General features: G+C 44.0%; 1 protein-coding gene across 2 annotated transcripts in view; it reads right to left on the reverse strand.

Moving 5' to 3' along the window:
- Nucleotides 1–26,818, reverse strand: part of VCL (vinculin) — a 106,340-nt gene that overhangs the window by 31,590 nt on the left and 47,932 nt on the right. For both annotated transcript variants that reach the window (XM_034435401.3, XM_034435399.3), the window contains exons 5-13: nucleotides 23,476–23,598; nucleotides 20,912–21,072; nucleotides 15,306–15,396; nucleotides 13,336–13,483; nucleotides 10,486–10,639; nucleotides 9,622–9,797; nucleotides 6,646–6,836; nucleotides 5,281–5,480; nucleotides 49–177 (exon numbers count right to left, since the gene is read on the reverse strand). In XM_034435401.3, the coding sequence (XP_034291292.1) occupies nucleotides 49–177; nucleotides 5,281–5,480; nucleotides 6,646–6,836; nucleotides 9,622–9,797; nucleotides 10,486–10,639; nucleotides 13,336–13,483; nucleotides 15,306–15,396; nucleotides 20,912–21,072; nucleotides 23,476–23,598 (1,373 nt within the window). The remainder of the gene's footprint in view (nucleotides 1–48; nucleotides 178–5,280; nucleotides 5,481–6,645; nucleotides 6,837–9,621; nucleotides 9,798–10,485; nucleotides 10,640–13,335; nucleotides 13,484–15,305; nucleotides 15,397–20,911; nucleotides 21,073–23,475; nucleotides 23,599–26,818) is intronic.

The raw sequence follows: 26,818 nt of genomic DNA on the forward strand, positions 1-26,818 counted from the left end.
CAAGGCAGTCTGGAAGGGCGGAAATCAAAATTCCTGCTGGCTACTCACCTCATCCCTGTTGGGTGCATCTGGAGGAGCAGTGGCTGCTACTGCCAACAGCTTGATTGGGGTCGTGGTATCACTGAACACTTCCGACACTTCCTGGGTCATAGCTTCTTGCATCCTTGATTTAAGATCCTTAACAAGAATTAAGACATTTCACATTGAGAGATGTATCTAATGAAAAAGAAGGACTAGGGATGACATGATAGCAATGTTCCAATATTTGAAGGTGTTAGGATATGGTTTGAGCCTAACAAGTTGTCCAGGCAATATATGTGTTCTGTGACTTTAATATGGATATGCATTGTGTGACTTTAAAGTTTTACTGCTGATTCATTGTAATGCTGAGTCATGCTGTAATTAGATAATTACTGGTTGTAAACATATTTAAGAAAGGTACTGTAACTTATTCAGTTGAGGATAAACTACCATTGTGTGTGGAGTTGCTATCCATTATGCTATCATCAGTTGGATGGATCTGCTACCATCGTGGTTTGTGAACCAGAGTGAGTTTGTTATTCTAACCAACTACTGTTTGTGTGGTAAGAAGATTTTTGTATCACTGGACTGATTTAACTGGCAAAGACTTGGACTGATTTAAAGACTATGAGATTGTTTTTTCACTATAAAGTAAACTTTTGATAAACCAGTTTGCACATCTCTTATTTATTGCTCTCAGCAACGTTTCTCTGTGCTCTACACTCTGCTGGTTGGTAACACAACAACAATATCCTTAACAGAGGGTCTGTCACAAAGAAGGGACAGTCTTCTCTATTCTCCAAAGCCTCTGAAGGCAGGACAAGAAGCAACGGATGGAAAATTACCAAGGAGAGAAGCAATCTAGAACTAAGGAGAAACTTCCTGAAAGTGAGGACAACCAACCAGTGGAACAGCTTGCCTTCAGAAATTGTGGGTGCTCCAACATGGGAGGCTTTGAAGAAGAACATAGAACATCAGAGTTGGAAGGGACCTTGGAGGCCTTCTAGTCCAACCTTCTGCTCGAGCAGAAGACCCCAAATCATTTCAAACAGATGGCTGTCCAGATTGGACAACCTTCAAGGTTCCTTCCAACTCCGATGTTGTTTTGATGTGATTGGGGCCCATTCAAGTATTCTACCAAGACGGGCTGCATCCTCGTGAGAAAGAAGGGTGGAGTCATCCAGTTAGGTCCCCCACAACCCCAACTTCCCCCTCTTGAGCAAGGGGCTTTCACGCAACTTTGCAACCACTGCAAATGGGAACTCAAATGAAAGTCTCCTACAAAGTGCCCATATTCAACAGAGCTAGAAAAATCAGAGTTTCCAGCAGAAGTGCATAACTACGGTCCAGGAGTGCTTAGCTATCCTAAACCCTACAGCGGTGTTTTTCAACCAGGGTGGATAAAAATCAATGATTTTTTTTAAAAAAATAAAAAAATCAGATTTTTTTGATTTAATCAGATTTTTTTTATTTAAATTGGATTTTTTTTTATTTTTATAGAATTTATTTTAATAAAAAACTTTTGGGGTAAAAATCTATCGTAAGATAATTTTCTATTTAAGATACATAAATAATTTAGTTTATTCAGCATGAAATGGAGCTTAGTAATGTAGCATGAGGCTGTATATTCTGCAACACTGGGACTATCGGTGAGTCAACAGTGGGTCAAAGGAGTAGCAGAGATGACAGTTGCTCTTTAAAAATCGTGATTTAAATCAAGTTGATTTAAATCGAGCCTTTTTACTAGTGATTTAAATCGTGATTTAAATTGTGATTTAAATCAACTCGATTTAAGTCAAATCCACCCTGTTTTCAACCTTAGCCATTTTAAGATGTGTGGACTTCACCTCCTAGAATATCCCAGCCTATTCTGGGAGTTGAAGTCCATGCATCTTAAAATAGTCAGGAAATGTTGCCGTAGGGCAGTGATGGCGAACCTTTTCGGCACTGAGTGCCCAAACCTGAATGTGCGCTGCGCACGCTGGAGCACCAGAAACCCGAAAACCAGCTGGCTGGTATGCATGTGCGTGCCGGCCAGCTGGTGTAAGGTTTTCGGTGCGTGCATGCGTGCTGGTCTTCGCATGCGCTGGAAACCCAAGGACCAGCTGGCGGTCTTTGGGTTTCTAGCTTTCTGGCGCGCGCAAAGATCAGCTGGCCGATGTGTGTGCCCACATAGAGGATTCTGCGTGCCACCTCTGGCATGCGTCCCATAGGTTCGCCATCACATTCTTAGGAATGTCCTCCACAAGAAATCCCCACATTTTAATCTGATACACAATGAGATTACTTAAACCAGGGGTCTGCAACCTTAAACTCTCAAAGAACCATTTGGACCCGTTTCCCACAGAAAAAAAAACACCGGGAGCCACAAAACCCTTCCCGTGCCTGACTATTTCTCGAGCAGCCACAAAACTAGCATATGTAGTTGAATTAAACGTTCTGTTTTCTTCTGAAACTTTTCTTTTTTTGGATTTATCCATGGTTGACCTACCGGGGCTTGAAAAGCTCAATAAATCACGTGCCCGCAGGTGTTGTACATTGGTGGTTGTGACGCATACTTTGAATGACAGGGAGCCGCAGCAGAGGGGTGAAAGAGCCACATGCAGCTCCAGAGCTTCAGGTTGCTAACCCCTGACTTAAACATACACACACACACACAAAGTAATTATATTATTTTAAGTAGTACAGTGGTCTAAAGCACCCTTTTATTAAGAACAGCTGGCTGCAATTACTGCAGGTTTGAATCTCGCCAAGGCTCAAGGTTGACTCAGCCTTCCATCCTTTCTAAGGTAGGTAAATTGAGGACCCAGTTTGTGGGGGCAATAAGCTGACTTTGTATATATATACAAAAGAATGAAGGCTATTGCTTAGCGCATTGTAAGCCACCCTGAGTCTCCGGAGAAGGGCGGCATATAAATCAAATTTTAAAAAAAAAAGTAAGCTAACCTGCATTGATGTAAACAATATTAAGCTGATATTAAATCATATTGTATTTTTAAATAAGTTGTCCCCATCTGCCAGGCTTCCCCTGCTTCTTTCTAGAAACCAGTTTCAGATGCAAATCTGGCCTTTTGGCCAGAACCCATCCTAAGGCCTTGCCTAATTTTCTGAATAGAGGTAAAAGATAGGACAGAGATTAATCCCAGACTGGTTCAAACCCTGCTAAGGAAATGGAAGAGGAGAAGAAAGGGGAAAAAAAACAACAACAAATTTTTTAGCGAACTGGGAAGTGGGATCTGCTAGATGCAGTAAAGGTGCTACCAGCTTCCTCTAACGTTCCATCTTTAATTAGAAATTATGAGTATTAAGGTAGATAATGTAGGCAATCCTGGACTATATCTCTCAAGGAATGTCAGATACTGTGTTGACTTGTCAACTTGTTAAGCCTTAAGGATTTTTATAGGATTTTTATTTATTTATTTGTATCTCACCATTATTATTTTGATGGGTGGTCAATCAATCAATTAATTTATTAGGAAATGTAGCAAACATATCCAACATCAGGGTGGATAAAAATCAATGATTTTTTTAAAAAAAAATCAAAAAAATCAGATTTTTTTTATTTAAATTGGATTTTTTTGATTTTTATTGAATTTATTTTAATAAAAAACTTTTGAGGTAAAAATCTATCGTAAGATAGTTTTCTATTTAAGATACATAAATAATTTAGTTTATTCAGCATGAAACGGAGCTTAGTTATGTAGCATGAGGCTGTATATTCTGCAACACTGGGACTATTGGTGAGTCAACAGTGGGTCAAAGGAGTAGCAGAGATGACAGCTGCTCTTTAAAAATTATGATTTAAATCGAGTTGATTTAAATCAAGCCTTTTTACTAGTGATTTAAATCATGATTTAAATTGTGATTTAAATCAACTCGATTTATATCAAATCCACCCTGTCCAACATACCTTCCTCCTCCTATTTTCCCCACAACAAAAAACCCTGTGAGGTGGGTTGGGCTGAGAGAAAATGACTGGCCCAAGATTACTCAAATGGCTGTCATGGCTAAGGCAGGACTAGAGCTCTCCCCACCCCCTTTTCCAATGTTATTGGAGGAGAAGGACAGGCAGAGCCATCGTGCCCCCCTCCTATGAGTAAAGGTAAAGGTTTCATTTCATTAGCACATATGTGCTGGTCGTTCCCGACTCTAGGGGGCGGTGCTCATCTCCGTTTCAAAGCCGAAGAGCCAGCGCTGTCCGAAGATGTCTCTGTGGTCATGTGGCCGGCATGACTCAACGCCAAAGGTGCATGGAACGCTGTTCCCTTCCCACCAAAGGTGGTCCCTATTTTTCTACTTGCATTTTATACGTGCTTTCGAACTGCTAGGTTGGCAGAAGCTGGGACAAGTAATGGGAGCTCACCCCATTACGCGGCACTAGGGATTCGAACTGCTGAACTGCCGACCTTTTGATTGACAAGCTTAGCATCTTAGCCACTGAGCCACTGCATCCATTATTGTTATCATCATCATCATCATCATCATCATCGCTTTTATTCATTAAACATGAAACTCAAGTCAACTGAACATTTATAAATGTGTCACAAATATGATTGACTGGTGCTAATGGCTGATACGGGTTGCTGCCAGCGTCCTAGGTATCAACCAAGTATCTTCTTAAAATATATGATGTTCTGAGTAGCGCAGTTTTTTGCAGTTCCGCTGGTGTTATTGCAGGAAGCTGCAATTTCTTGATGTATTTTGTAAAATTCGGGAACATGGTACCAAGTGCCCCGATGACAATGGGTATCACTGTTACATGCTTCATCCATAGCAGTACAGTTTTGATGGCCAGGTCGCGATATTTTGTGATTTTTTTTCCCCAGTTCTTTTTATATAATAATAATAATTTTAATTTAATTTTTTAATCAATTTATGATGAAGGAGAAGGAGGAGAAGGAGAAGGAGAAGGAGAAAGAAAAGGAGAAGGAGAAGGAGAAGGAGGAGAAGGAGAAGGAGAAGGAGAAGGAGAAGGAGGAGAAGGAGAAGGAGAAGGAGAAAGAAAAGGAGAAGGAGAAGGAGAAGGAGGAGAAGGAGAAGGAGAAGGAGAAGGAGAAGGAGAAGGAGAAGGAGAAGGAGAAGGAGAAGGAGAAGGAGAAGGAGAAGGAGAAGAATAGGTATGAGTAATAAATCGGCTTAACACAGAGTCCTGGTTCTTCCTGCCTGACAATTATGCTATGGGCTGTCAACTAAGTTTAAAAAGGCAAATCTGTTGAAAATCTGCTGGGAAAGTCTTCTAACTCCCTTCTTCTTCTTTACCTTCAGTGATTCCTGTAGCTGAAGAGCCACGGCTCTGGCTTGCGGAGAGTCGCCTTCCCCTCTAGCGGCCAAATCAGCCAACTGGGCAGCGAGCTGCTCCACCCGGTCACACTTGGCAAGCAATTCCTGGCGGTAGGGCCCCATCATGACGTTGGCAAGACGGCGCCCTTCAGCCACCAGTCCCCGGAGGGCAGCCTGGCCTGCATTGAAAAAGCAATTCACCTTTCTGTTAGTTTTTCTCTTGGTTCACGGATGAGGCAAGAGAAAGAAGCAGTGCAAGAGGGAAAATTAGATTGAGTAAAATCAAGAGTTACAATGGTAGCCATTGGAGGAAAGGCTCACCCTTCCAATGTTAAAAGGTAAAGGTTTCCCCTGTCCAGTCGTGTCCGACTCTAGGGGGCGCTGCTTATCTCCATTTTTGGGCCGAGAGAGCCAGCATTCTCCAAAGACACTTCCGTGGTCATGTAGCCAGCATGGCTATACACTGAGACGCACGGAATGCTGTTAGGTACCACCAAAGTGGTACCTATTTATTTACTTGCATTTGCATGCTTTCGAACTGCTACCATGTTTCCCCGAAAATAAGACCCAACCAGAAAATAAGCCCTAGTATGATTTTAGAATGCTTATATTAAGCCCTACCCCAAAAATAAGCCCCAGTTAAGATCGTCAGCCCTCAGGGGAGGGGGTGCATGGCCAGCAAAGGAGGCAGAGGTGAGGGGGCCACATGCAATCCGGCATGCCAGATGTGCTGCACCACATGGCCGCCCATCCACTTTGTCCCATTGTCTGTCTTTGCTTGCCTGCAGCTGCGACAGGGCAGGTGGCCATGCATCACGTGCCTGCCCTCCTCCCCATGCCTTTGCTTCTGCCTGCTGCTTGGTGGGCCAGCCTGGCAGTCGCAGGACTCAGATTCACCTGCGCTGTGCGGGCTGCACAAAAGCGCTAAGGGGCTGGCGGGCCACAGCTGCTGCCAGACACCATCAGCCCCCCCACCACCGCGCTTGCTGCCTCTTGTGCGTGTGCCAGGGGGTAGGGACCAGGTCAGCGGGGGCCAGTCCCTCGTCATCTGTGGTACTGTGTTCCCCCCCAAAAAAACTCTAATTCATCTTTTGGAGCAAAAATAATAAATATAATAAGACCAGGTCTTATTTTCAGGGAAACACAGTAGGTGGGCGGGAGCTGGAGCAAGTAACGGGAGCTCACCCCATCATGCACTGCTCGGGTCTCGAACCCGGACTGTCAGTTCAGTGTTTTTAACCATTGAGCCATCATACACCCCCTTTTTCCAAGGCCACCAGATTGCAATATCATAGAGACCTTGCTGCTCATCCTTTCTTAGGAAGTGACTTTTACACAGCTTACCTACACCCCGATCGTCAACGGTAGGGTTGTCTATCCATCTTTGAGCTTGCTCAATCTTGCCTTCCAGATGAACAGCCGGCTTGACGGGTCTGCTGTTCGCAACAGCCTTGTTGGTTTTGGACTGCAAATTCTGAAGCGATGTCGCTATTTGCTTGGCTAATGCCCGGGCTTCTGGAGAATCGCCTTTCCCACTATTGGGAAAAGAAACGGCTGTTAAAATTAAGCCTTGTAAAGTGGCCCATTAAGAAGGCAAAGTTTAAGGGCAAGAACTGTGAATCAGCTACTCATGAGCTTAAGCACTGCTGCTCATTAAACTTAACAATGCCCAATGGATTTGTTAAGTGGCGATACAAGATTACATTTACAAGTGGATGCAAGCATCCTAAGCGAAGGAAAAAATAAAGAAATGTCACCAAGAAAGGTTGAATTTACGCTGCTGTTGACTGGAGACTTTGCTTAGACGCAACTTAAGGACAGGGGTGGGCTTCAAAAATTTTACCAAGGGGTTCTCTGCCCAGTTGCTGGGTGGGCGTGGCCATGGTGGGCCTGGCCTAGTCAGCCCCCTGCACCATGGCGGGGGTGGGTGGGTATTTTTGCCCTTCCTGGGCTCCGGAGGTTTTTCTTGAGCCTCCGGGAGGGCAAAAACAGCCTCCCCAGGCTCTGGAGGCCCTCTTGAGCCTTTCTGAACTTCTAGTAGGCCTGATTTTCGCCCTCCCCAAGCCTCTGTGCACGCCCTGCATTTACCTGCATCCAAAACGGGCCGCATGGGGACTCCTGGGAGGGGCGGGGAGGGGTAGGAGGGGCCAGCCAGGAGTGGGATTTGGGGGTTCTCTGAACTGCATAGAATCCTAGCTAGAGGTTCTCCGAAACCCCTGTGAGCCCCCAGCAGCCCACCCCTGCTTAAGAAGTGGGAACCTGACTAAAACTCCAAACTCATCCCAGTTTTATCCCAATTCTCAAAGTGTCTGCCAAACAATTCTGGATTGTTCATTCGTTCATTCATTCATTCATTGAATTTATGTAACTGCCCATCTCGCATACATCAAGGCAAAAAACAATTGATTTATCGATTTATTACTTAAATTTATTTGCCACCTAGCTCACGGTGGAGCTACTCTACTCTTACAACAGTAAAAAGGAAGAAATGAAAAGAATGTAACCAGAACAGAAGTAAAATAATACAGTGATAAAATAAACAATGAAAAAGAAAGGAAGAATATACCAATATGATAACAAAATGATGGATGGGTGGAGAGCAGAGAGCAAAGGGAGGGGGGGATGGAGCAGGGGTGGAATGCTACCAGTTTGGACCAGTTCGCCCAAATCAGTAGTAAAAAAATGCTTTAAAAAGTAAAAAAAAAGTTCCAACGATTGATTGCGCATCACTCAGCTGATCTTCGGAATTTTTTTTTTTTTACTTTTAAAGCATTTTTTTACTACCGGTTGTTAAAAATGCTTTAAAAAGTAAAAAAAAAAGCAGGAAATTCAAAAGGGTGCATCTGGTGCGCACTGTGCATGCATGCACATTGTGCGGCTGGCATGCACTGTGCATGCACGTGTGCAGCGTACATCTGGTGCACACCACGCATGCGCGAGCAGCAAACTGGTGGCGACCGGCTGAGGATTTCACCACCGGGATGGAGTCTGCCATCAATCTAGCAGTCACCTCTTAAATATTATTCAGATATTATTACTTAGATTTAAGTATTAATATTACTATTTAAATATTATTATTTAAAAACTTAAAAAACAGAAGGCTAAAAAAATAAGCACAAATTCGAGGCAAAGAGCAGATGTTTACTGTTTATTAACAATATCTCACCAGTCCTCTGGATTCCCCCCCCCCCCCCCGGAAGCCTGGTGGCACAACCAAGTTTTGAGGGACTTCCGGAAGATCAATAGGGGAGGAGCCAGCCTCGCTTAAGGGAAGAGGTGGCATAAAGCGGGCACCACGATTTGAATTATAGCTTGAAGGTTGAAGGAAAGCCATCTTCCTCCGCTGTGTTGTCCTGAATTGTCACAGATATCTAGGAACCTTAAAAAGAGCCTTGGTAGTACAGTGGTCTAAAGCACCTGTTATTAAGACCAGCTGCCTGCAATTATTGCAGGTTCGAATCTCGCCAGGCTCAAGGTTGACTCAGCCTTCCATCCTTTCTAAGGTAGGTAAATTGAGGACCCAGTTTGTGGGGGCAATAAGCTGACTTTGTATAAATATACAAAAGGATGAAGGCTATTGCTTAGCGCATTGTAAGCCGCCCTGAGTCTCCGGAGAAGGGCGGCATATAAATCAAATTAAAAAAAAAAAAATGCCCGCTGTTCATATGCTCATAGAGCAGCGGTGTCAAACTCAAGGCTCGGGGACTGGATCCGGCCCGAGGAGTGCTTAGATCTGGCCCATGGGGTTGCCCTGGAAACAGTGAAGGACTGGTCCACAGTGCCTATGCCAGTAAAAATGGAGCTCCATTTTTGCTGGCAGAGGATTGCAGGAGGTTACTGCAGCTAGAAATAGAGCTCGGGATCCCGTTTTCTGCATTCAGGCCACCACAGGCACCCCCGATATGAGTAATGTTGAGTTGGCCATGCCCACCCCGGCCACACCCACTCCGGCCCCCGAGGTCAAACCCAACCCTAATGCGGCCCTCAATGAAATAGAGTTTGACGCCCCTGCCTTAAAGCTTCTCATCCCACAAATAACATGTTACTCAGCAGCAACAGAGTCAATGCTATCCCAAGTCTGACATCCAACATGAAAGCACAAATACTTTAAAGTAGATTTTGCCAATCTTGGCAACGTTAAAGATGGGGTAGACTTCAACTCTCAGAATGCGGGCTGGGGAATTCTGGGAGTTGAAGTCCACACATCTTGTCAAGAGTTTTAGGAAAGCCTGCTTGAAGCAATGGGAACATACACCGTGGAGTCCGGCCACTGAAACACAGGGATTTTTTGGGATCTCCACAAAAGAGGTCAATACATACTGTTTTCGAAGGTCGGACAATTTAGCTGTCAAAGCAGAGATCTCTCCCAAGGACCGCAAAATGTCATCTCTCTCTTTGGGGTCTTCACAGAGTTCTGCAATTTTCCTGGCTTCCGTCATAATGCCCCGGATGTGTTCTTCTCCTTCGCTGCCCCCGTTAGGATCTGCCAGCCAGCTCTTCATCAAGAGAAACAGGAGTCAATGGCTTGTGATCTTTGAATCTCTTACATTCTAACACTGAAATGCTGTTCGGGTCAAAACGGATTAAACTGCAGATAATATAGCCTGCATTTTCTTGGAGTAGCCAATGCCTATCTCAAGGTTAAAACAAAGGCACAAAGGGAATTTGCAGGAAGCCAACAGGAAGAATACGTAAGATCTGCAATTGTTGAATTCAATTATTCTTAAATCATTACAGCAACAAAAAGTCATTATCCATTAGAAATCAAAAATCATTTTAAGGGTATCCACCATTGATGCCCTAATTAAATCATGAGTCTCGAGCAAAGCTTCAAAAGAAATCCAGTTATTTATTAGGAGCTTCATGTCGGCACGTTCCCAAATGAAGCCAGCTCTGAACCTACATAATTATGACCCTATTTCCCACCTCCCCCCAGGGTGTGTCATCAATCACATTCGACACAGAGCAATTTTGAGGGTTGTAGAGGTCACTCCCCTCGGCTGCTGTAGGAAACCCTGGGATACAGTCTTGAGAGAGATAAGCAAGGAATGTGCATCTGCCTTTGGCTGCTGTGCCATTTTGCCAGTTTCCCATCCCCCCTGGGCTATGGCAACTCAAGAGCAGGCCAGGGATGCTTTGCGAGTTGATACCACCCTTCCCTCTTCACAGCAAGACCGTGAGTACCTGAGCAGCATCAATCTTCTTGGCTATGGCCTGCTTAGAGTTGGTCATCGCCTCCAGCTTGCGAGCTGCGTTTTCCACTTTTGCAGTTAGTAAGTCCAGCCCTTGAGCGATCTGCTGAGCTTTCTGCATGGCGAGAGGGGTTGCACCTTGACCCCTGTTCAAGGGGAGAAAAAGACATATAAATCCCCAGATACATTTGCAACAGTTGACCTGGGTACATAGAATTCAGACGGAGCCAAGGTAGGGCCCAGAGCGATGGGATATAGGCAGTGGTGGGATTCATCTAGTTCGGGCCAGTTCGGGCAAACCAGTAGTTAAATTGCTGGCTGGCCCCGCCCCTTCCTGCCCCGCCTCTTCCAGGAGTCCCCATGCACCCCATTTTGGCTCCCAGGTAAGTACAGGGAGGCCTCCTATGCCCAAACACTCTCCCCATGGCCCGTTTTTACTCCCAGGAGGCTTCAGGGAGGCCTCCTAGGCCAAAATGGGGCATGGGGGCCATTTTTGCTCCCAGGGGGGTGCAGGAGGCAGAGTGCTGCCTGTCACACACACCTGGCCATGCCCACCAAGCCACGCCCACAGAACCACTGGTAAAAAAATTTGAATCCCACCACTGGATATAGGCCACGGCTGCTTAGATAAGGCCAAACCTTCCCTAACTAAATAATGGAATTATTTCCCCTGCTATCTGCCATCTTCTGGATTAGGGACCTTTCTTCTCAGAGCTACTTAGTGAAGAGTTGCGACGTACCCCCAGTGGTGGGATTCAGCCAGTTCGCACCTATTCGGGAGAACCAGTTGTTAGAAGAAATCATATTTTGTTTTTTTTTCACTTTACAGGGCTAATCCTGTAAGGAAGGCAGGAAGGAAACATTCTGGTGTTATTTCTAGCCTTAACTTTATTGCCCTGCTTACAGAAACTGCCTCTCTGGTTAACCCTTATTACATTGTAACAGCTAAGGCGCTTCGCCCATAGACGTGAGTGATGTTGAGTTGGCCATGACCACTGAGCCACACATACCCAGCTGGTCATTAAGGCAGAGAACCGGTTGTTAAATTATTTGAATTCCACCACTGCGTACCCCCCTAAAACTACTTACTATCTGATTTCGGCCACATCTGCCACCCCCCCCAGTCATGGGATTGCATTTTGGGCAATGTTGTGCGGGTTCTTCTTGGTGTATAATTACTCTTCACTAAGTAGCTCTGAGAAGAAAGGTCCCTCATCCAGAAGATGGTCGCATTTTCCCAATTGAAACTATGGTTAAATCTGTCTATAAATTGTGAAATTAAAGGATTTTCGTCATGTCTTCTGACTGCTAGTTGGGTGTTGGTGGATGCCTTCTGCCAGTCTTCTGCCTGTTTGCCCTACATATTGGTTGTTGCAGTTCTTACATTGGATGTTGTAGGGTGATTCCTGTTTTTTCTTCTGGAGTTGCTGGGTCTTTTGGTTTGCTTAGGACAGGGGTCTGCAACCTTAAATACTCAAAGAGCCATTTGGACCCGTTTCCCACAGAAAACACCAGGGGCCACAAAACCTGGGTGGGCGTGGCCAACTCGATGTCACTCACTTCCACCAGTCACATGACACCCCACTAGCCACGCCTACCCAGCCGGTCATTAGGGCAGAGAACTAGTTGTTAAAAAAACCCGGAACCACAAAATCCTTTTGACATATCTCTCTCTTTCCTCCCTCTCTCCCCCTCTCTTTGTATCTCACTATGTCTCTCTCTCTCTCCCCCTCTCTCTGTATCCCTCTGTCTCTGCCCTGGATGCTTCTCCATCGCCCTCCATCGCCCTTACCTTCTCAGGCCAGGCGAGGAGTGACTGGGAGGGGAGGGTGAGGGACGGGGCCAGCCAATGGTGGGATCACCTGACAGGGAGCCCGAAGAGCCACATGTGGCTCTGGAGCCACAGGTTGCTGACCCCTGGCTTAGGATGTTTTGAAGGACTTTTAGTTGGCTTGTATCTCTATGCAATTTTGAAAAGCCGCACTTCCCAATCTACTAAGGCAGCCAGCACTTCTACATATAGATCACCTCAGCAGGTGTAATTGTAGGGGGAAATGACCTTGGGAGGCAGGAGGAAGAGCCAGAGACAAAGCAACGATCAAATAACAGGCAGCACAGTTTCTTGGACTGTAAAGGTGAGGGGAGGGGAGACGTCCTTTCAGGTTCTGTTGAGGTAACTTTACACTAAACTTAGAGCTGGCAGTGCTGGGTGTACTTCTTGTCTGGACTAGTTCCCAAGGCTGACATCAGGAACAAGGAAAAATACACTAAGAATGCCTTAAATAAAATTAAAATGGTGTTTTAGAGCAGGGGTCTCCAACCTTGGCAACTTTACGAGTTGTGGACTTCAACTCCCAGAATTCCTCAGCCAGCGCATGCGCTGGCTGAGGAATTCTGGGAGTTGAAGTCCACAACTCGTAAAGTTGCCAAGGTTGGAAGACCTCTCTGCTTTAGAGCAACTCTAAAATGATGGAAATTCTCCATGAAAATTTGACAAGCCGAATGCCGGGAAAGCTAACCCCTTGAACAAGTTTTATCCACCACTATCAGTGCACTGGTAAAATAAATAAGACACAACTTCTCTCCTGTGGGTGATTTTAGCTTTTTTAAATGAATGAATGAATGAATGAATGAATGAATGAATGAATGAATGAATAAGGAAGGAAGGAAGGAAGGAAGGAAGGAAGGAAGGAAGGAAGGAAGGAAGGAAGGAAGGAAGGAAAAGAAAGAAAGAAAGAAAGAAAGAAAGAAAGAAAGAAAGAAAGAAAGAAAGAAAGAAAGAAAGAAAGAAAGAAAGAAAGAAAGAAAGGGCAAGGTTTGTTATTAGTTGGTTGCAGGTTACCTGGCCCGAAGATCAGCTAGTTGATCCGTCAGCTGACCCAATGTTTTGCAGGTGCCTAGAATCTCCCGGCGTTCTTTACCTGCGCACAATTCCCCAACATTTCCTGCTTCGTCCAGGATCTGTCTTATGGCTTGTTCACCAGCGTCCCCTAGGAAGCAAGAATGGGTGAATAGAGGCCATATATCTGATGCATCGTCAGCCTAATTCAATATTGGCTGACCGCTGAGAATTCGAACAGCTAATTTACCTAAGCATAGAAGCAGGGCGATTCTGCTTTAAAAAGCCGGCAATAACGTGGATAAATGAACAGAATCTGAAGTTGTGAGATCCACATTCTCTGAAACGAGAAGGCGTCTCCCAACTGGTTGGCCCAAAATAATAGGCAGCAAATTCAGTAGCAGATGAAGCAGAGTAAAAAAACACATCTCCAGTCAAATGGTCCGTGATTGCCTCTACCGGTTCGCCCGAAACTGTGCGAACCTGCTGAATACCACCTCTGCTTCTGGGTTTCTGTTGCGCATGTGCATGCAACAATCAGCTGGCTGGCACGCATGCTCACGCAGGAAAATGGAAGACCAGCTCTTCCAGTTTCCTGCACTGCCGCATGCAAAAAGACCAGCTGATCATTGCACATGCATGCACGTCAGAAACCCAGAAGAGGAACGGACGACACCACGCGTGCCAGGCAATATGGCTCTGCACGCCACTTCGGGCACGCGTGCCATAGGTTCGCCATCACAGGTCTCAAGTATCCTTGGCTTGACCAGTTCTACCACTGGAGATGAACTGCTGACACCTCAACCATGTCAGCTGTTGTTGGGGCTAATACTAGGAACCTGCAGGCCAAGTTCTCATTAGCTGCCTGTCAAATGCAACGGAGGCTTTTAAAAAAAGGTTTCGGTGTTAGACTTGGGAAGGAAAAAAAAACATAATTCTGCAAATCTGGAGCCAAGATTTCTTTTACTAATATTAACTGGCGACATCCTAATATATAGTTAAAACGACTTGGTTACATTAATCTAAATAGCATAGCATAGCATGTGTCAGAAGTTATTCCATCAATTCAAAATCTGATCAACACTCTGGGGCCAACATAATCAAATCAAGATGGAGAGACAAATTGAGTTAATTAATTATAGAGCTCCACTCATATACAGTATAATTATTTAAATATGGATCTTATGTCTTTACAAATGAGTTATGCTAATATAGCAATAAATATGCAATAACCAAGAACAGAAACCATTCCAGAATATTAATTAAGGAAGATTACAAGCTAAAATATTTGGATAACTTAGCAAAATAAGCAAAGATTTCCAAACTCTCTTCTGGAGCAGCTTGCCCGCTAACGCAGGGGTCTACAAGCTTGGCAACTTTAAGACTTGTGGACTTCAGCTCCCAGAATTCCCCAGGCAGCCATGCTCCCAGCTGAGGAATCCCATACTCTAGGGGTGTCAAACTCAAGGCCCGTGAGCTGGATCCGGCCCCCGGGACGCTTAGATCTGGTCCCTGGGGTGCTTAGATCTGGCCCGCGGGGCAACGCTGGAAACAATGAAGGCTCATGAGCCCTGTTTTTGGCTGTGACAGCCTCCAGGTGGCCTTCCCGAGCTCTATTTTCACTGACAGAGGGTTGCAGGAGGCCGTCGCACCCAAAAAAAGAGCTTGGGAGCCCATTTTCACCGGCAGAGTGCTCAAACCACCACAGGTGCCGACACAAGTAATGTTGAGCTAACCACACCCACCCTGGCCATGCCCCCCCATCCCCAAGGTCAAACACAACCCTGCGCAGCCCTCAATGAAATCGAGTTTGACACCCCTGCCATACCGGATCAGTCATTGCCCGGGTTAACAAGGACCGCGGCAACGGGGGTTGAATTTAGTCCTGATTGCATTTTTTTTTTTTTACCTTTCCCTCTTGAATAATATCCTTTCACATTGCCCCATCTCATTTTGATCCCTGTCCTTATTACCTGCTGGAGCCGTGGGGTCCCTGAGCCATCCCTTGGCCTGGTTCATCTTGGAATCGATTAAAGCCAGAGCTCTCTTTATGGCTTCCGTGTCCTTTACAGAAAATAGGAGAAAATAAGGAGGTTATCCTCATAGATGACTAGCAAATCCAGGTGCGGATGCAATTTAACAATACAAAACACTTCTTTGGTTTGCAGGCAATTCTCTCCCATGATAAGCAACTCATGGAATAATCAGCGGCGCATGTATTAAATATCAGACACATTTCTGTTACTCAAAATGCACGAGGTAGAACATGCACTCCATAAGGCCTTATTGTAACTCATTGTTTTCCAAGCACAGAACACTCGAGAGAAAAAGAAATGGCATTCAGAACAAATGTTAAATCTTTGCCCTCCCAAAATAGAATAATAGCCACAGAGAACACCCCCATGCACACTTCTCTGCCTATTCCCTCCATTTGGGGGGGGGGGGAGGAAGTTTGAGATTATTCTTATTTATTGGTGTCTAATGCATTAAACATGAGGAAAAAAGATGGCCCCATGCCCCATGGATTAATTAGATGTAGCACTGGATTATAAACTTTCTAAAAGCCCCTTATTTCTTAGTTCTTATTTCTCAGATAAAATTATGGCTGGCTACATCAGCAATATGAAGTTTCCTACAAATACCACCCCCCTTTGGGTAGTTAAAGGTAAAGGTTTCCCTCACACATATGTGCTAGTCGTTTCTGACTCTAGGGGGCGGTGCTCATCTGTTTCAAAGCCGAAGAGCCAGCGCTGTCCGAAGACATCTCCATGGTCATGTGGTTGGCATGACTCAACACCAAAGGCGCACGGAAGGCTGTTACCTTCCCACCAAAGGTGGTCCCTATTTTTCTACTTGCATTTTTTACATGCTTTCAAACTGCTAGGTTGGCAGAAGCTGGGACAAGTAATGGGAGTTCACCTCATTACACAGAACTAGGGATTCAAACTGCTGAACTGCCGACCTTTCGATCAACAAGCTCAGCGTCTTAGCCACTGAGCCACTGCATCCCCTGCAGTCCCCTTTGGGATTGTCATGGAAATTTTCAGAAGAGCCCATTAGAAAGTCAAAAGTTAAGGTCCAATACAAAATGCCCTTTTGCCAATCACCACACCACCAACTAACACTCAAACCCCAAAGCGGATACCCAGGTTGATTCTTCAAATTTTTGCATCACGCCAGAAGATGCCATTTGGAGAGTGAAAAGACTTAAATGAGGTGTAAAAAATAGTCCACTGACATGTTTTACCCTCTGCATTTTAAAAGGGAGTTCCTGAACCACTTGATTTGACAACCGGACACAGGAAAGATTGATGGCTCAGAGTCCCATGCCTGCCCATCTCACATAACGGGGACATTTGAGTGGTTAGCACAAATCAGACTTGACACAAATAACACCTACAATGGATAAAAAATGGATCAGGAACCAAAAGGAAAAATGGTCGAAGGATGTTGGGAAGCATTTTCAGTTAAGAACAGGGGTCTCCGACCTTGGCCACTTTAAAACTTGTGGACTTCAACTCCCAGAATTCCTCAGCCAGCTTTGCTGGGAGCTGAAGTCCACAAATCTTAAAGGGGCCAAGGTTGGAGACCCCTGGTTTAGAAGATTCCCGACAAAGCTCTCCCCTCCCCCAAAGAAGGGAGCCAAGGGCTCTTTTTCCTCTCTTCTTCAAGGAGGTGAGATGTAGATAACTTCAGCAGTTCCATTCAGCGGTTTTCCAACCCTTCTTACATCATCATCTTCATCATTTGGGTTCAGTGGGATAGTGATGAGGAAAGACTCTCTGGCCTGCATATCAAATGAGTAACCAGGAAGGAGTGACAGTTGTGAAAAAGGGACAAGCTGAACATCCCTGGACAAAGCAAGCCAAGGTTATGGGCCCTATAATCCTCACCTTGCCAAATATAACCCTTTGAAAAACTCTGCTTGTTAAGAGTTGGGGCCTTTGAAATCTGAAGAATTGTAGCTGATTAGATGTTCAGTTGTGTACCTCTTCTAAGTGTCCCTTAGCCTCACATTCATCTTTCTCATTTTCTGAGTCCAGATAGTTATTACTTCCACACAATGAAAGCAGAGCCGGGAGAAAACAACCCTTTCCTCAAAGAAGAAGATCCCATTGCATGGACCCTATCACAGGTCACCTTCCTGACAGCTTCGATGAACCAGAAGTCAAACCTTATCAAACCGCTGGCTGAGCTCACAGTTCGGAGGACCCTGTCCATGTCCTCACGAGTTATAGCTGCACACTCATTCCTGAAAACCCTATAAGAGTCTGCCTTCTGTGCAGTTCAACTCCAAGTAAATCCAAACATATGCATATAACAGGTCAAGGGCAGGGAATCAGGAGTCCAGGCAGTTCAAATGAATATAAGTTTATTATATGCCAATGTTCTCTACAAGAATCTGAACTACTAACAGTCAAAGCAAATAAGTAGTAGATAAGACCCAAGGGAATTCAAGGTAGGCTGGACTTAGATGTCTTGTGGGCACAAAGACACTCGAGACTAATGAGGTGTTTGACCCTTCCTTTGGGCTCAGCCTGGTCATCTCCTACTGTAATATACATGTACATATACATATACAAACTTTATTTTTATATTTTATAGCCAAGACAAATTCCTTGTGTGTCAACACCTGGCCAATAAAATTCTATTCTATTCTATTTTGGTCATTGACCAATAAAAGTGTGTGTGTGTGTGTGTGTGTGTGTGTGTGTGTGTGTGTGTGTGTGTGTGTGTGTGTGTGTAAAGAAATGCTCTTTTTGTAAACTTATGGTGCTATTACAAATGCATGCATATGAAACATTGCATTTGGAGGTGTGGTGAGACAGGAGGACATGTAATTCAATTTATGTACTTTGTACTTCACAGGCCACTTCACCATATTCCCAAATGCAACTAATTTTGCACGCACCTGCTTGTAACAGTGCCGTAAGTCTACAAAAAGGTCATTTCTCCCTTCTCACAAAAGCTGAAATTACGAAGAACAGCTGCCCGAGCCTGTCGGAAACATATCTCTCAAATCTACTCTATCCCAGAAAGAAAGGAAAAGCGGAGTGAAACTTCGTCCTAGAGAACAAGATGCTTGTTAAGTTCACAAGGGAAGGAATTAGAAAAGCTGGATTTTCCAACTTCCCTGGTCAAGAAAGCTACCCCAAACCCAACTCACGTCTCCTTATCTTGCAAATTTCAAGGCCGGCTGTCACTCCTCGGAAACAGCCCCGTCACACAGCAAGACTTTCCAATCGCTTGAAATACTCCGCCTTTCAAGGTGAGTACAGGTAGTCCTTGACCTATGACCAGAATTGAGCCTAACATTTCTGTTGCTAAGGAAGACAGTTGTTAAGTGAATTGTGGCCCATTTTGCAATCATTTTTGCCACAGTCATTAAGCAGCTGTTAAGTGAATCCTGCTTTCCCCCCCACCCCCACCCTCCCGTTGACATCGCTTGCCGGAAACCAACTGGGAAGGTCACAAACGGCGATCCCATGACCGTGGGACACTGCAACCGTCATAAATATGAGCCAGCTGCCAAGTGCCTGAATATTGATCACGTGGCCATGGGGACGCTCCAACGGTCATAAGTGTGGAAAAACGATTGTAAGTCACTTTTTTCAGTGCTGGTGTAACTTCAGTCACTAACAGAACGGTTGTAAGTCGAGGACTACCTGAAGGGTAACACTCGCCACACAGGAAACCACACAACACACAGCAAACACCCCCGGAGTCATGCTTTTCTGGTTTTAGTAGAAAAGGCAGCAGTTGTGGGTTGAGGAAGAGATCTTACCTTCTAAAAGGTGAGGGTGAGGGGAAAGGAGAAAATTAAGGAGAAAGATATATATAGATATATATATAAGTAGTAGTTCTAAGAAAGAAATTATTATTAATAGTGGGCTAATCTGCTTTCAGGCCTAAGCGATAAGGGGCACCCTCTGCAGGGGCTCAGTGATTGATTACGGTAATAAGCCAGAATTCAACTCCTTTTTCACAGATTCGTGATTTAGTACTAATAGTGATTTGGAGATTACAGTTCCAAGGAAGCAAAGCATGGCTAAATTCTACGTGCCTATCTATGCATGCTTAAATCAAAATGATATATTTTTTTTAAAAAAGTCCTACAAATCAGTTTACAGATAGCAAGAGATACGATGCTGGGGACAGTAAGGTCAGAAAGCCGCAGAATCAAAACTAAATCATCTTCATTTAACAACCCCCTAATCCCTTGCGGGGTGAAGTCTGGGCAACTAAATGGAGCTAGCAGAGTGCTTTAATAGCTGGATGCCCTTCCTGTCACCAATGAGGAGTTTTGTTCAGCAGATGTATTCTCAGTGTGCCCAGAGAGAGAGAGAGAGAAATAGCTGTCTCTACCTAGGATCAAACCCACAGCCTCCTGATTGTGAGGCGTGAGCTCCACCTCTAGGACACCGAACCACTCCTGAATCGAAAATAGATGTTGATTTATTTTCCCAGCAGAGCAGAAGAAAAGGGCTCAGTCCTTCAGGCCAACCCCTCCCACAAGGTCATCCTCTGATAAACCATAGTTTATCGTTACATGGAAACTGCGTCAATAAACAGCAATGGATAGAAATGCACAGCTTGCGAGCTGTTTTGACAGTTCTGTGGTTCTCAACCCATTAAAATAATTAGAAGTCTCTGAAAACAGCCATTTCCTCCCTGAAGCCATCACATTTGCAGTAGTTCGCTGATTGGAAATTTGCAGCTTTCAACCAAAATAAAAAATTGAGTTTTAACCAATTTAGGTCTTAAATTATAAATCTGAGGTTATTTTAAGGTACCCATCTCAGAACTTAATTCCAGGAAGGAAGTCCACGTCAATCATTTTAGGATGTGGGCAGTGGTGGGATTCAAATAATTTAACAACCTGTTCTCTGCCCTAATGCCCAGCTGGGTGGGCATGGCCATGGTGGGCGTGGCCAGGGGTGTGACAGGCAGCACTCGGCCTTCTGCAACCCCCTGGGAGCAAAAACTGGCTGCGGGGGGGGGGGGGGCGCTACCCCCCTGTGCCCCATTTTGGGCCTAGGAGGCCTCCCTGCACTTACCTGGGAGCCAAAATGGGGCACGTGGGGACTCCTGGAAGGGACGAGGAGGGGTGGGTCCAGCCAGCAATTTAACTACCGGTTCGCCCAAACTGGCCCAAACTGGCTGAATCCCACCACTGGATGTGGGAACTTCAACTCCCAAGATGCCCTTGGGATGTCCCCAAGTCCACACATCTTAAAATGGGTGAGGTTGAAAAACACTGGTTTAGAGAAACATTCAGATTGTGTTACTTTATTTGCTTATTGGGGTGTTTCCCTGCCAGGAGATGCAATTTTAAAACAAATAGCCATCCAATTTGTTGGATAAATTATAGGAAATCTGCAGGGCAGTTTTAAAATATTCTCACTACATTTAATGTTCCGCTAACAAAGGAACTGCATTATCCTAAGGGTAAAATCATATACCAAATTAGCTAACATCACTCTATAAATTAGTTCTTGTGTTTTTTTTTTTAAATATGGATTCATATTCTTACATGTCTAATCCTAGATCACTCTCAGCCTAAATAGAAAACACCCACCTTGCTGGCCCAAGCATCCTCATCCCAGGAAGTCAGCTGCAGTACACGGATTATTTCATTTATTTCTGTACTCATCTTCTCCACCGTAAATTTGCGGTTTTTCAAGGCTTCCTCAATTCCCTGGTTCCGAGAGTTTTTAGTTGTTACAAAAATCTTCATTGCTGCAGAAATGACATAGAAGGTCAAACGATATCAGGAAGATATGCTAGGAAATGTCCTTTTACATACACGTGAGCGGAATAAATGATGATTTTCTATGGCCATTTTCCTGAATTGATTATAATAGTAGAATATGATACAAACGCAAGGAAAGAAAAAAGAAGAAGAAAACAGCTTAGAAAGCATAAAGAGAAGAGAAATACATAAGGAAGTGACTTCCAACATTAATCACAACAATTTAAACAATTGTAGTTACTCTTCACCCCTCCAAAGTTACATTTATCTCTTTATCCCATACTCCATATTTGTTTATCGATAAACAAATCCAGAAATCATTTTTTTCAGTCCTGATGTCAGCAGAAAGCCCAAAAAGGGTAGGCAGAAGTAACATCTTATTTTAACCTTGATCAAATAAACCGTATTTATATACCCTTCCTTTACTTCTCATAGACTTAATCTTTACTTCATTCCAATGTTGTTGTATGATTTGATTTATCTTGATTTCTTCTTTGTCCTATGGCAGAGTTCTTCAAGCCTCTTTTGCAAATCCAATAGGAAAAAAAATATCCAGGTTTGTCATTTGTATTTCCCTTTTAAATTTTAAATTTTTAAATTTTAAAACCACAGTCTGTTTTTTTGGTAGACCCAGAGAAATATCCAAGAGAATAAATCATTCTCTTGGCTTGTCAATTATAAATCCACTTTTGATATAATTTCTATCTTGTCAGATAAAATTTGTTTTACATCTGGCATTTCTTCAAAAACATCTTTTGGACATAGCCTATCCATAGAAGCACCATCGTTTCTGACATTGTTGATAATTGGAGCTATGACTTTTGGAATTCCATTCTTCAAAAGACTTTTAAAAATGCTTGTGCAATTCACATTTGCAGATTCTTCTTCTTTTATTAAATAATCAGAAGGAGCATTTTTTTTCCTTGTCAAGATCTCAAGCGCAGATCGTCAGTGTTAAGTAACATTTCCTTTCTTAATCACAATTATTGTTATTGTTTGAGCTATGTTGAGACTCTAGAAAGAGTGCAGAGAAGAGCAACAAAGACAATTAGGGGACTGGAGGCTAAAACATATGAAGAACGGTTGCAGGAACTGTTTAGTTTAATGAAAAGAAGGACTAGGGGAGACATGATAGCAGTGTTCCAATATCTCAGGGGCTGCCACTGAGAAGAGGGAGTCAAGCTATTCTCCAAAGCACCTGAGGGTAGGACAAGAAGCAAGGGTTGGAAACTCATCAAGGAGAGAAGCAACCTAGAACTAAGGAGAAATTTCCTGACGGTGAGAACAATTAATCAGTGGAACAACTTGCCTCCAGAAGTTGCAAATCCTCCGACACTGGAAGTTTTTAAGATGTTGGATAACCATTTGTCTGAAGTTTTGTAGGGTTTCCTGTCTAAACACTGGGTTGGACTAGAAGACCTCCAAATCCCTTCCAACTCTGTTATTCTATGCTATGCTATGCTATGCTATGCTATGCTATGCTATGCTATGCTATGCTATGCTATGCTATGCTATGCTATGCTATGCTATGCTATGCTATGCTATGCTATGCTATGCTATGCTATGCTATTCAAATGTTTGTGCTTTTCAACAAATGTAGGGACTTAATCCGAAATCAAACAGTAGCAAGATCTTAATCTGGACTGTAGTGCCCACTCAAGGCAAGCATAACAAATATAACAACATATAAATAGCCCATCCATTCACATGTCTCAGGAAGCCCAGCTTCCAGAACATAAATAGGAGATACGTAGGCTATGTCAATTGAGAACTTCCCCACCCCACAAGACACAAATAAAATCACAGATTTAGTTCTACAGTAGGTTTATCAGCAGGGAGGATTTGATTTAAATCGAGTTGATTTAAATCACGATTTAAGTCATGATATAAATCACTAGTAAAAATGGCTTGATTTAAATCAACTCGATTTAAATCATAATTTTTAACGAGCAACTGCCGTCTCTGTCCCACAGCAGCTCCTCCTCTGACCGGCTGTTGATTCACCGACAGTCCCAATGTTGCAGAATATGCAGCCTCATAATGAAGCTCCATTTCAGGCTGAATAAACTAAATTATGAATGTATCTTAAATAGAAAACTATCTTAAGATAAATTTTTACTCCAAGAGCATTTTATTAAAATAAATTTGATAAAAATAAAAAAAAATCTAATTTAAATTTTAAAAAATCCGATTTAAATTTTAAAAAATCCAATTTTTTTATTTTTTTAAAAAAAGAAATCATTGATTTTTATCCACCGTGTTTATCAGACATATAAGAAGAGTCTATGTTTGAACACCTTTCACTATGCGTATTCCTCTGCTTCACAAATATATGGCGCATGTCTTCGCGCAATCCCATGGTTCCCATGCATGTTTTGATGGAGGCTCACCTGAAATAAGGACGGGGAGGAGATCCTTCACCGTGTTCATGGAGTTGACCAGCATGACTCGGTGCTCCTGATGAGTCAGTTCTTGCTGCCGCTCGTCAATCATCTTGGCCATCTTTGTCATTCCTACACCAAGGACATGGAAGAGGTTGTCTCCAAGAAGCCACGTTTTTAAGATTTCAGGCAAGAGCAAATTACATTCAAGAACAACTGAAAATGCTGTTTCTCTTCAGGGAAAGCTGTCACAGTTGATCATGAACCAATCTGAAATCGAATGTACCATAATTTTGCTGGATTCATCATAATTCAAAACGTGAGAAGGTTTTGAATTATACCCTGTTTTCCCCAAAATAAGACATCCCCTGATAATAAGCCCAATCGGTGAGTGCATGGCAATAAGACCAAAGACAGATTCTTATTTTCGGGGAAACACGGTAGTCAAAATACCCCCCCCCCAAAAGAGCCTTGGTAGTACAGTGGTCTAAAGCACCCTGTTATTAAGACCAGCTGTCTGCAATTACTGCAGGTTCGAATCTCACCAGGCTCAAGGTTGACTCAGCCTTCCATCCTTTCTAAGGTAGGTAAACTGAGGACCCAGTTGTGGGGGCAATAAGCTGACTTTGTATAAATATACAAAAAGGATGAAGGCTATTGCTTAGCGCATTGTAAGCCGCTCTGAGTCTCCGGAGAAGGGCGGCATATAAATCAATTTTTTTAAAAAAAATGGTGAATCAATGGGACATTTAGCAATAAATTTTTAGGCTTTTATTGAATTGCCTGTTTAAGGAAAGCAATGAAAACAGAAGCGGCTTGCTTGTGTGGGACACATTTCAATAGCCCAAAACTCTTATGCCATCAGATAGCCATTCATTCAGAGTTGACTGTATGACATAATGAATCCGTGAAACAATATCATCACAGAAAGAACCAGGAAGTCCATAAACACTCATTTGACCTCTGCCATTCACTTATTCTTTTGCCCTTAAGCAAGTTACTTAACTCTATTTGCACTGATTTTCCTACAGCCTTGTTGTAAAAATTACTTCCACTAAGCTCATCAAGTATTTTTTTTCCCCCTTTCCCTTCAGTTGTGTCCAATTCTCAGAGGTTGCCTGGGCAAGTCCTTGCAGTTTTCTTGGGGTGTTTTTTTTCAGAAGTGGTTGCCATTGCCTTCTTCCTAGGGCTGAGAGACAGTGACTGGCCTAAGGTCATCCAGCTGGCTTCATGCCTAAGGCAGGACTGCTATTCCAGGTCTCGGAGTTTCTAGCCCAGGGGTCAGCAACCTGCGGCTCTGGAGCCGCATGGGGCTCTTTCACCCCTCTGCTGTAGCTCCCTGTCACTTGAGCTTTTCAACCCCTGGTAGGCCAACCATGGATAAATCCAAAAAAAGAAAAGTTTCAGAAGAAAACAGAACATTTAATTCAACTACATATGCTAGTTTTGTGGCTGCTCGAGAAATAGTCAGGCACGGGAAGGGTTTTGTGGCTCCCGATGTTTTCTTTTCTGTGGGAAACGGGTCCAAATGAGTGTTTAAGGTTGCAGACTCCTGTTCTAGCCTGATGCCTTAACCACAACACCCAAACTATTTCTCCATATAGCTATTACGATAGAAGAAGACGCTGGACGTTACTGTTTTAAATGAGATGGTCTTTGTGTTTGTATATGTGTGTACAAAACATTGCTCCATGTAAAACATTTTCACAGCAAGTATGTTTGTTTGCTTAATGGATTTATAGGGTCGCCCAACTCTGTTCTGACCTAGGCCTCCCAAGATCATGAAGCGGACTCCTCATCCTGATAAAATCCCTTTTATTTAGTTTAAAGGGAATTCCTCTCCAGCAAAGTTCCGAGCCAACAGTCTTTCAAGAGATTTCACAACTACAGACCTTTATCAGGCTTAGAGAGCTGCCAGGCCGATATCTTCCAAACGCCAGGCTAGAGCAGACAATTCTTGGCAAGAAGTCAGGAACAGATCTTCACTCTAATGAATTGAGCTAATTGCCCCCTCCAAACTCCCCTCCACTTTCGCTTCTTTTTATTCTGTATGGGAGAAGCGATTCACCGTCCACCTGTGGCTTTACTCCTGAGTCGGCCCTTGTTCCTTAGCTGTTCCCTTCTCCTGGCAACTCTGCGCATGCACACACTGGGAACAGGCTCCAGCTATTCTTCTGCCCCACTGATGTCTGACTCCAAAGGCAGCTGATAACTGTCAGACAGCCCTGGCCCCATCTCTGCCTCTGACGCAGAGCACTCATCAGAGCCTTCCCCAGACTCCAGGACTGGCCCATGTTCCTCCCCAACCTCCTCCCTATCTGAGTTTGCCATCAGCTCCACTGGCCGCTGGCAGGCCACAACAAACTCCAACCATAGGGTCAGTATACAATAAAAGCAGAAATACAAAAATAAGCACACCACATTTTTTAAAAAAACAACTCAATATACAACATGGCAACCAAGCACAAGAATTAAACAATCAAAATGGGATGTCCCTCAACTGGGCCCAAATGCTTGGTGGAGAAAAACCAGGTCTTAACCTGCAAAATCTTGCAGGAGTTGTTCTGTCCCCAACCCCATGCACACACACCAACAGACGTTCAGGAGTTAAAGACCAAACCAGCCGGCAAAATCCTTTTCCTTATGATAACGGAACTTGGCAACAACCTAGTGGCTGCCTGCCAAGAGTTTATTATTTACAAAGAGGAGAGATAACTTCTCCCCACTTCTGATACATCAAAGGAAAGCAGCTCAATAATTACGGAATTAAATCAAGTCCAGAGATACTTCCAGCAAAGTCTTAAAGCAAAAGTCCGGCAATGCAGAATGGCGTGGAAGCTTTCAGCTTTGTTCGTCACAAGGTTTGACTGGCCACCACGCTCCCTTTTATATCCTGTGGGGTGTGGTCCAGTGACTCAGCCTAATCTCGGGCACGCCTTTTCTTCTGTTGCGTGCGCTTATCTCTGCGACGCTGGCGTGGGTCCAGCCAAGACTCATTACCCTCATCACTGTCCATCTGTGGCTGCGTGGACGTGCTTGGCCCTGGCCCTATCTCTTGCCCTTTGGCAGACACCGAAGGCATTGCCAGAGAGGAGGGTCCTGGAGAGGGAGGCCTTGCCAACTCCTCCCCTTCACTCTCATTAGAGTCCTCTCCTGACAATGATACAGGCTCCGGTAACGGAGCCACAACAGGAGTTGACTTAAGAGACTTAAGTTGACAAGGCAGAGTTAGATGACATGAATAAGAAGCAGAAAGTTTAGCTTCAGGAAATAGTGAGCTATTTAACATCAGTGGCAGGTGGATGGTGTTGGTCCCTAACCCAATGTCATCCCTGGCGGCTATGCAGAGGGT

The sequence above is a fragment of the Pantherophis guttatus genome, chromosome 6, assembly GCF_059756535.1.
Source record: "Pantherophis guttatus breed Tessera chromosome 6, ASM5975653v1, whole genome shotgun sequence".
Lineage (NCBI taxonomy): Eukaryota > Metazoa > Chordata > Lepidosauria > Squamata > Colubridae > Pantherophis > Pantherophis guttatus.